Source organism: Pelodiscus sinensis, chromosome 1 (assembly GCF_049634645.1).
Source record: "Pelodiscus sinensis isolate JC-2024 chromosome 1, ASM4963464v1, whole genome shotgun sequence".
NCBI classification, from domain to species: Eukaryota; Metazoa; Chordata; order Testudines; family Trionychidae; genus Pelodiscus; species Pelodiscus sinensis.
Genome location: NC_134711.1, coordinates 321,998,821 through 322,009,997, shown reverse-complemented (window position 1 = coordinate 322,009,997; position 11,177 = coordinate 321,998,821). Strand labels below are relative to the sequence as shown.

Sequence of the window (11,177 nt, the reverse complement as noted above, 5' to 3'; positions counted from 1 at the left end):
AATGCACGAACTTTGAAAATGCACAAGAAGTTAACAAAAGTCAATCCCTTTATTTCAATCAATTCTGCAGTACAGTAACTTTTAGACGACTTCTCTCTCCAGCCTCCAAATCAGTCTTCTCTTCAAAATACCAAATTGCTCACTAAATGTGTAAATATATTGCATATACAAAAGATCTTACACTAACATCTTCTATAAGCTTCTTACTGGAAGAGACTTGTCTGAACTTTGGTTTTAATAAGCAGCAGATCAAGAATTCCATGTACAGTCTTGTTCTTAGATTTTTATCATAAGTGTTCGCCCAGCTTATATATACACACGTTTCGTATATACCGTACAATCACAGAAAGCTAGCATTACTTTTATTTCGAAGTGCTATGTAGCCGAGGTTCAAACCTAGCCAGACTTTAGCTTAGTTCTGAATTTATCTGTTTTCCATAACCCTCAAATGCTCAGAGGTCAGAAAGCTGGTATCTCCTCACCACCCCATCTCTGCAGCATGTATAAATCTGTTTCTCCCATGTAGCAACCTAGAAGGAAATGAAAATATTTAAAAATAAAATCACTTGCATGAACATCATCTTCGTCTGCCTTTGTAGTTTCTCCTGTGCAACCCTATATATATATGGCCAAAAACTTCCATCCTCTTAAATCCCTCCTTTAAACAAATCTCTCCCATGAGACATACAAATCACAATAACAGGCGACTGGAAAGATGAAAGATCAGCTGGGGCTGCTTGACAACTCATAATGGAAACAGAGCTATATTGGGCAGGGAACTCCCTCCAACCCTCATTGTTTGGATAGCCTTCTGGACAATAGGCCTCTCCGATCTTTGACTGGAACCGCTATGAGCTACTGCAATATACAGTGAATGTATCAATATCTGGCTTTTAACATCTCCCTTGACTGTTATGGCTTCAAAGTCATGTCAAACATTCTTGGAACGATAATTGTCCCTAGATGTCCAAAAAGGAAGATATCTCCATGTGTTAATTAGAAATCCTACCAGTATCACCATGGACAGAGTAGTTTGCTACTCACAAGAGCTCATGTACTTCCCCAAATGCTACATTGCAGTGGGCTCTGAACTGAGAAAAAGCCTGAAGAAAAATGGGAACATTTAAATGTTTTTATTTTATGAGATGGGAAAGGAAGAAATCAGCAACCTTTGAAAAAGTATTAGCTCTTAAACTAGCCATAGAACACTACAACTAGCTGAAAATGCAGCAGTTTCCCCTCAAGATTCACTGGAGGATGAGGGAAGAGGATACATTAGTAAGTCCTGTTGAACAGCACTATTGAGCATGTTTCTTGGTTTGCATGCATGTTTTTATTTCAGCTTTGCCATTATAAAGATGACTGTGTAATAGCACCTGGGGTCTACAGTGTGATAGCTAAGTGCTTTATAAATCAGTGAGCAACAACTTTTAGACACAAGGTCCTTGGGGTTTGAAATTGTTTCAAAGACGACTGATCAAACGCACTCCATTTACAGGACAGACTTTCTGTCAGATCTGAGGGTCTCTACTACAGGAAAAGGTTGAATTAAGATATGCAAGTTCAGCTATGTTAACTGCGTAGCTGAAGTTGAAGTACCTTAACTCGGCTTTTGGCACTGTCTACACTGCAGGAAGTCAAAGGAAAAAACACTCGCCCTTTGACTTCCCTTACTCCTCTTGAAAACAGGACTACTAGCATCGAGCAGTACGCCCCTCTCAGTTCAAATGAGCTGTTTTAACTAGACCCACTAATTAAAACGCCAGAAGATTGACAACAGCAGCTTTGTTCTCCTCTGTAGTGTAGGCAGACCCTAAGAGAGAAGATGGATTTCTTTTGCTCGCACATCACCACCAATTACAAGTCTGCAGGCCAAATGCTGCACTCAGGTATGCTAGCCTACACTGCCTTCAAGGTGCTGTATTGTTACAACAGATGGCAAGGTATGGCATTGCAACTGGAACCTGTTACAAGACGACCTAAGCAGCAGCATCAGTACCATGGCTGTACGAAACGGGATGCTAATCCAGCACCCTCTCCAACAGCTGTGTTAGCTCAGTGGGGTTTATGGAAATAAAGGGCAGCAAAAACTCAGTTTCTGAAATCAGCTGATGTGATTCAGAATATGAACAGTGGGCAGCTCAGCTAAGTAAGGATTTCTGTAAAAATGGCACCACTTTTCTAAACAGAATTGCCCTTTAAAACAGACAGGCCTGAATGCAGAAGTAGAGGCTCCCAAGTTGTAATCAGAGCTCTCTGACAATGGACAAGTTACTTAACCCCCGCCTCAGTTTTCCCATTTGAGAGAGGCGAAATTACGCTACTGCTCCTTAGCCAGGTGACCAAAGGATTTGTTTTTGTAAAGAGTTAAATTATTCAAATACAAAAATTAATTTAAAAAATTGACTTTTCAGAAAGGTGACAGCTCTGTTGGTTGCCAAATCACCAGACAATGGCAGCCATGGCAGGGTGGCACCTTTATTTCCCCCTTGCTGTTACTCAGGTCAATGATAAGCAGACTTAGCCATTACCTTGTATACAGGGTCACAATCTGCTTCTGTGAGGTCAATTACGTGATCAAGATCTTGCTGAATAATAAAACAGGTTCCATCACCTAGGGGGAAAAAATCAAAATAGAGAAGGAATACAGAACTGCTTGCAAGATCCGACATTCCCATAACTACAAACAGATGCAGGTGGGCGTATATAGGAATGGTTTTGTATTCGAGCCTTTGAATAGGAGTTGTGGGGTGCCAGTTTGGCCAAACAGACTCTCGGAAGGTTGGGATATCTCATGGAAGAGTCAGTGGTATTGGAAGGGTACCGGGAACTGATGACAGAGGAATATGAAATATTAGGAAGTTAATGAAACACTGATTAATACTATCCCTATTATGTCACTTGTCATCTACTTGCTGGGGACATGTTCTCTAAAGGTGTGTCTACTCTTGAGCTAGAAGATGTAATTTCCAGCTCGAGCAGACATGCCCATGCTAGCTCTAAATGTAGCCACAGGAAGTGGAAGGAGATGCTAAGTACATACTCAAGTTGGCTAGTCCCATCCACCCATTTGCACCACTGCAGCTACTCTAGTAAGCTAGTGCAGGTATATCTGCTCAAGCTGGAAATTACACCTGCAGGTCCAGTGTAGATGTACCCCAAAATGTTACTGGGACAACCAGCTATCAACTCGCACCACAACCAAGGAATTCAGAGAAAGCACAGATCCATGATTGCATGACATGTAGAGTGATCATATGGAGGGATGTGCACATAACCAAGAGGAGAGAGAAGAGCAACTCCAGCTAGTTGGAAGCCCCTCTCCAGCATCAGACTGAAAAAGGTCAGAAGGGGAAATAAAGACATGATCTAAAAGCTCTGGTCTTTGGTCAGAACACTCATTGCATCCTCTTAATTAGGGACGTAAAAGGTTAACCAGTAAACCTCACCATTAAAAGATGAGGCTTACCAGTTCCAGCTCCAACCCTATGGGGCATGCTGGGCAGCTTCTGTCTGTGGCAGTCTCACCCTGCCACAGAGGTTGTTCTAGCCAGCCAATCAGAACAGCCCTTGTCTGTAGCAGGCTCAGTCCCTACACCACAGATTATATGCTGGCTCTCTGGGAGCAGGGCCGGTAGGGGCTGCCAGTCCTTGTTTCATAAACTGCCTTTAACAGTTCTTCATTTCAGGTGACGGCAACAGAAACCAATGCTGAAAACTCAGCAAAGAAATGTGCAAAAGTGTCTTATAAAGATTCTGATTAAGATAACCATGTTGCAAAGTAAACACTGTTGCCTCAGTACAGGCAGTCCCCGGGTTACATGGATCCGACTTACGTCCGATCCCTAGTTACAAACGGGGGGGGGGCGCTCCGCTAGTGCGGGGTGCCTCCCCCACTGTCACCGCCGGAGGCGGCGCAGGGGGCGCTTCCCCCTAGCAGAGCAGGGAGATGTGGAGCTAGCGTCCCCCCCCCCCCCCCCAACAGACCAGGGAGACGCGGAGCAGCTTTTCTCACCGCGGAGGATGCGGGTCTGCTGGGGGGAACAAGACACCAGCCAAAAGGGGGCACCCCAGAGCGGAAAAATTAATTTCCTAGGGAACAGCAGGAGCAGCAGGCAGTGAGACCCATTGTGTTACAGTCCCCACCTTGGGAGCAACAGCTCTTTCCCTCTTCAGCACTAGAGCTGCAAGTATCTTGTTAGCGTCACGTGAAATTAACAAGTCCCTTCCAGCTTGGCAGAGGTGAAGCTGAAAAATTACCCAGTGGTTTGGGTGGGCAAGAATGGGGAGGAGCAGGACAGAAGGGAAGAGGGGATACGCCCCAACCACACACCCTGGCTGGAGTGGAGCAGGGTAAGCCCCGAGGGGATGGGTCTGGTTGCAAAGTGGGTGAGTGGACAATGAGGACCCACCTGTGGCTAAACTCCTGTTCCCAACACAGAATTTTTCTTTAAAATTAATCCTGTGGATAAATTCACACACACACTTCACAGGAAGGGATTTCCATATTCTGCTGAGCAGAATACAACAACAGCAGACCAGGGGGACGGGGAGCAAAGCGGCGGAACACGCGGGCAGCGGGCAGCCCAGACGCGTCCGCTGCCCGCGTGTTCCGCCGCTTTGCTTCCTCTCCCTGGTCTGCTGGAGACCAGGGAGAGGGAGGGCCCCGTTCGTAACTGCGGATCCGACATAAGTCGGATCCGCATAACTCGGAGACTGCCTGTATCAATATTTCACTGTGCTCTCCAATGACTATTGATTACACTTAATACCCATTTCACTGAACCATCTGTAGCAAATTCTATTTGGAACAATAATATGCATTGAATAAACTTTTTTTAGTTATAAAAAACAAAGATTCTGACTATTAAATGAATAACTGGGATCTTTCAGGTACCCCAAAAGGAAGATTTGGATATAGCATGAAACACTGAAACTTATGATCAATTTTTAATTAAAATATCAACCAAAAAAAACTTCATATCAAAACAGTATGTGTTTTTCTTAGAATAAGGAAGTTGTATGAGAATCAGGGTCTTTTCCACCTAACTCCAGCTCCCCGTCCCCCCCCAAAATATGTACAAGTTCCGACTTACATACAAATTCAACTTAAGAACAAACCTACAGTCCCTATCTTGTACGTAACCCGGGGACTGCCTGTATTACCTTGGCTGGCAATAAATCCATCTCTATAAGGGAGCAGACAAAGCACTGGTGCTCCTGATCTATGAATGATCTGAATCGGGGCCCTAAAAAGAAAGTGGTAAAAACAAGGTGAAAATATTATAATCAAGGACACTGTTGTATTAATTCAGATGGAATATATGAGCCAAAGGGGTTAAAATAACTCAATCACTATTTAACATTTACACCGCACTGCAAACTGCTTAGTACCAGGGCAAACACACAGTTTAACATCCTTTTAGCCTATTAACAATACTGCAAAAAAGGAAACACAATCAAAGCATCTGAAAGGCAAAGTATTACATAATGCTTCCATTTTGACAACATCCCTTAGACCCTTTCCCTTTAGCTGGAGAGTTTTGAGAAGAAAAATCCATTTGTGTTTGACAGTCTCTTAGCAGATATCAAAGCTGGCAGTAACTGTCCTTTGGGGTAAAAAGAGAAGTTAGCGGAGGTGGGTTGGAGCTGTTGAAATCTGATCCCATTTCATCCCACCTGATGTTTGCAGTGGATGGTGGTGATGTCATCTACAAAGTAAACACCGTTGCCCCAGTAACTCTAGTACTAGTCTCTTTGTCTGGGTCTGGTTGGGACATCTATCCGGGTTAGCACAACAACCCAGGGTCCCAGGAGATGGCAAAAGATGGCAACATGATGGTTAAGCTTGCTTCAGTGACCCTGTCCTTCCATTTCCCCTCAAAATTTTCTTTGTTCAAGGACCCAAAAGGGGAGCAGAGAGTGGAACAGCTCTATCCCGCATTTTATCTACCAGTTAGGCCTAGTTTCCGACACACCAGTTTTGGCTCAATTTGCAAACCCACATTTTCTTGTTTACAAACCCTGATCTTAAGAGCTCTTGAGCTACATCAATAGGCTTTTTTGTTGGAGGAATTCCGTTTCTGTGTCTGGTTTTCTCGCACCTGTTTATAACATTCTTTATTAAAAATAACTTGACCTATGTTTCATGGTTAATTCCCAAGCAGGCAAAAAGTTATAGGCCCAATTGCCAGAACTCTGCCCATATGCAAACATAATAAAGAACAAGCAACAGAACAGAGCAAGAAGGTGATTAAAGATGCATCAGACAACCATTAAGGTCACATGAATTATGCAGAATGAGATTGGCAAGCTGATGATTAGCCACCATGACAAGGGCTAAAACTGGAAAGCTACAGAAGCATCCAGTCTGCTTAGCTCAATATTTTAATCTTTCAGTGGATAGCTCAAGGCAATGATCCCTCTAAAAGGCCATTCCAGACAATATAAAGGGATCTAAATGCTAGTTTCTTTAGAGGCATGTACCAGAATTCCCTCCACACAGAATTTCAAAGAGATTATTATTAATCAAACAGATGGAAACGTGGAGATTATCCAACAACAGAAAAGGAATTGTTCAGACACGGAATGCTAAATTCTCTTGTTTCTTTATCCAAAGGTACCATCTTGACTGCTTCCCAACTGGAATGTGCATTTGGCACCAATCCAAACAATGTTAATCACAGTACTGTCCGTATGAGCTTGACTAAGTGCTTTCAGAAAAAGTAATCACTTGGCAGTGAGCAAATCAATTTAACAATACCAAATGGGAATGGAGGATCATATTGCAATGAGAATGCACCACTTACAAGGCATGTTATATCTAGCACCTAAAGAATTAAGCTCATTGTCAGAGGCAGTGGAGGATGGGATTTCCATCAAGTGGAAAGCATTTTAAACTATTGCTTATAAGACAGCTGATAAAATGATGTGGTAGGAAGAAGTGCTTCTGCTTTTAACTGTTTTACATTTAATGCCTATATTTTTGTGATTTTAAGTGTATATCAAGAATATCGAAAGCTTTGGATGAGTGCACACTCAGCAAAACCCAAAATCTACATAAAGCAAAACAAATTCCATTTTTCAGTATCTCAGCAGTTTGTATAAAATAAATCTGTACAGTAGTCTCAATCTAGGTCCTAGTGAAGGGAGTCTACAGCAAAACCACTGCATACACAATGATGGGTGAACTAGGGATATGTTACACGTTTAAATGGTTAACTGATGAGTTCATATCAGAGGCAGCAGCTCAGGGGGCGGGATAGGAGAACAGGCAGGAGCCGGTGCTCACAGGGAGCTAGCTTTTAAGCAGGCTCCCCGCAAGCACCACCATCTGCCCCTCCACACTGCTGCCATGGGGGGGCAGGGAGGGCCAGTACATGCAGGGAGCCCTGCAGGAGGCATCATCCCAGGAAGTCTACACTACTGGAGCGTGTGCTGTTCCTGCTTTATAGTCACCAGAGCTGTCAATTTAGCTCCTTCCACCAGCTGAATTCACTGCTTTATACACTCTCTCCCCCGCCCCGGCTTGGCACTTACTTTGTATTTCTCACATCCAGCTGATATATATTTCCATCCTGTGTCCCTGCTAGGAGATAGATGCTTGAGAGGAATGTACAGCAATTGAATGCATCAGATCCAACAAAGAGAAACACCTGGGAATTAAAGAACATTTTAAATATCAGTTTATTCACAGGTAAGCTGAAAGACCAAATTTAGATTAAAATATGTGCAGTTGCTATTCATTTACTCCTCCATCCCACCTGATAGAAAGCTTCAGAATAAGAGTCAGAGAGCAGAAAAAGTGCTTGCCTTTTTATCCCTTGGAAAGCAGAGTTAAAAATTATAACTACTCAATTCATTAAGGGAGATGTGATCTCAGCTTTGTTCCATTAATGGAGTTATTATGAAGACGTCTGGCACAGCTATGCCCAACAACTTCTCCACGTCATTCCTGGTATATCGAGGTTTTGGAACAAGCACACTCTGCCTCTCCCCCCTTCTTGAGACGATCACAGGCCCCACTACACCATCAGTGCACATTTGCCACTCTCATTCCAGCTTGGGTGGCTCTAAACCTGTCACACAAGTGAGAGAGAATCCCCAGCTCACACATAGTTAAGCCAGACCATGCACAATTGAAGAAAGACAGAAGGTACTGGTTGAGAGACAGCAGGTCTCCACCTGGTAAAGTGTCACAATCGCTCAATAAGCTACTCTAGTGAAGACATTTTGAGGAAGGCTGATGTTATTGTAAAAATGAAACACGGAATGTTGTTGCGGACAAGAGAAGAAGCCATCCCTTGGAGTGACCTCATAGAGATTCTACTGGGAGGCTGATTGAATACACTTTTCCAATTATTTTTTTTAAATAATGTAATCTTTCTATGAAGGGGTTGTTTTTAGGAAACGTAAGAGATGGATGAATATTAGCAAGATTACATTAGGCTGATTTTATACTGGGTTTTCCAAACTGAACAATGTTTAGAGAGTGTATTGAGGTTTCTCTTTATTTCTCAAGCCAATAAAGCATTTTTCTAATATTACAGCATACAAGACTAAAATCAAACATCACCATGCATTTGAAAGGGGAGGCCTTAAAATCCACAGGACAATGTGAGCACACTAAGAATTCCATGATACTTTTTGTAAATGTAGGATTTGGCTTGGCCAAAATTTCCCCTCCCTCCACTTTTATATTGTGTCAGTTATACCATCCTGCTGAAGGATGTATTTCAATGGTGTTCTATGCATGACTTGCAAAGCATTCTGAGATCAGACACATGATAAAAAGAACATTTTGAACCTCTGCATTAAAATCCTGAACACAACATATGAAAGGGAGGAAATGCAAAGTTATAGCTCCTCCTGCAACTCTGCCCCTTTAGTGTTAAATTTATGCCTTAATTTACAGGTATAAGAGACAAGTTTTTTGAATTCTGTAGTTAAAAATTGCTAATTTCTACCAGCAGTTTTTGCATTTAATATCCTTTAGGAAAGGAAAGGATTACATAGTGTATGAAATTTGTTACATATCCTCATTTCAATGTATAATCACTGCACTGGTTTCAATACATCATACTTTCGATATGCACGATCTACTATTTCACTGGCTCATAGCACATCTGTGTGTCATAAAGTAAGAAGAAAAAGCCTATTATAATATATCATTGCAAACAGACATTAAAGAAGTTCCAAATGCTTGTTAACATTTCATCTGATAGGACAAAAGGTAACAAGAGGTTTTGAAAGGACGAAAATGAACATGTCTCAGAAGACCCTTACCGGCTGCCTGCTCTGTAATCCTACACCTTGGAGCTTTTTGTCTTCCCGAGCCAACAGCAGGATTTTCCCTTCTGTCCCAATTTCACGTTCGCCTGTTAAAATTCCAATTGTTAACATCATCGGCAGTGATACAAGGAGCCTTAGCAAGAGAACTGGGGAAGATTATTCTCATGGTACCAAAATCTCTAACAGACACTTACAGGATGTGCCTCTTTCTAGATGTATATACAGAAGGTCCACTGAGGTAGAGACTAGTACTTGGTGTGGCTAAATGTCCAATGCCATCATAGAATACTAGGACTGGAAAGTACACGAGAGGTCATCGAGTCCAGTCCCCTGCCCTCATAGCAGGACCAAATACAGTCTAGACCATCCCTGATAGACATTTATCTAACCTACTCTTGAATATCTCAAGAGATGGAAATTCCGCAACCTCCCTGGGCAATTTATTCCAGTGTTTGACTACCCTGACAGTTAGGAACTTTTTTCTAATGTCCAACCTAAACCTCCCTTGCTGCAGTTTAAGCCCATTACTTCTTGTTCTATCCTCAGAGGCCAAGATGAACAAGTTTCTCCGTCCTCCTTATGACACCCTTTTAGATACCTGAAAACTACTATCATGTCCCTTCTCAATCTTCTCTTTTCTAAAGTAAACAAACCTAATTCTTTCAGCCTTCCTTCATAGGTCATGTTCTCTAGACCTTTAATCATTCTCATTGCTCTTCTCTGGACCCTCTCCAATTTCTCCACATCTTTCTTGAAATGCAGTGCCCAGACTTGACACAATACTCCAACTGAGGCCTAACCAGCACAGAGTAGAGCAGAAGAATGACTTCTCATGTCTTGCTCACAACACACCTGTTAATGCATCCCAGAATCATGTTTGCTTTTTTTGCAAAAGCATCACACTGCTGACTCATATTCAGCTTGTGGTCCACTATAACCCCTAGATCCCTTTCTGCCATACTCCTTCCTAGACAGTTGCTTCCCATTCTGTATGTGTGAAACTGCCTGTTCCTTCCTAAGTGGAGCACTTTGCACTTGTCTTTATTAAACTTCATCCTGTTTACTTCAGACCATTTCTCCAATTTGTCCAGATCATTTTGAATTATGACCCTATCCTCCAGAGCAGTCGCAACCCCTCCCAGCTTGGTATCATCTGCAAACTTAATAAGTGTACTTTCTATGCCAATATCTAAATTGTTGAAGATATCGAACAGAGCCGGTCCCAAAACAGACCCCCGTGGAACCCTACTTGTTATACCTTTCCAGCAGAATTGTGAACCATTAATAAGTACTCTCTGAGTACGGTTATCCAGCCAGTTATGCACCCACCTCATAGTATCCCCATCTAAATTGTATTTGCCTAGTTTATTGATAAGAATATTGTGAGAGACCATATCAAATGCCTTATTAAAGTCGAGGTATACCACATCCACTGCTTCTCCCTTAGCCACAAGACTCGTTATCCTATCAAAGAAAGCTATCAGATTGGTTTGACATGATTTGTTCTTTACAAATCCATGCTGGCTGTTCCCTATCAGCTTGCCACCTTCCAAGTGTTTACAGTTAATTACTTCCTTAATTACTCGCTCCATTATCTTCTCTGGCACAGACGTTAAACTAACTGGTCTGTAGTTTCCTGGGTTGTTCTTATTTCCCTTTTTATAGATGGGCACTATATTTGCCCTTTTCCAGTCTTCTGGAATCTCTCCTGTCTCCCATGATTTTCAAAGATGATAGCTAGAGGCTCAGATACCTCCTCTATCAGCTCCTTGAGTATTCTAGGATGCATTTCATCAGGCCCTGGTGACTTGCAGGCATCTAACTTTTCTAGGTGATTTTTAACTTGTTCTTTTTCTCTTTTATCTTCTAAACCTACCCCCTTCGCA

At 42.3% G+C, this 11,177-nt stretch overlaps 1 protein-coding gene across 2 annotated transcripts in view; it reads right to left on the bottom strand.

The window, feature by feature from the left end:
• Nucleotides 1-30: 30 nt before the first annotated feature.
• Nucleotides 31-11,177, bottom strand: part of PAAF1 (proteasomal ATPase associated factor 1) — a 26,734-nt gene continuing 15,587 nt past the window's right edge. For both annotated transcript variants that reach the window (XM_075919578.1, XM_075919577.1), the window contains exons 8-12: nucleotides 9,286-9,377; nucleotides 7,540-7,655; nucleotides 5,167-5,249; nucleotides 2,532-2,614; nucleotides 31-530 (exon numbers count right to left, since the gene is read on the bottom strand). In XM_075919578.1, coding sequence (XP_075775693.1) covers nucleotides 453-530; nucleotides 2,532-2,614; nucleotides 5,167-5,249; nucleotides 7,540-7,655; nucleotides 9,286-9,377 — 452 coding nt within the window. In that variant the 3' untranslated portion in view covers nucleotides 31-452. The remainder of the gene's footprint in view (nucleotides 531-2,531; nucleotides 2,615-5,166; nucleotides 5,250-7,539; nucleotides 7,656-9,285; nucleotides 9,378-11,177) is intronic.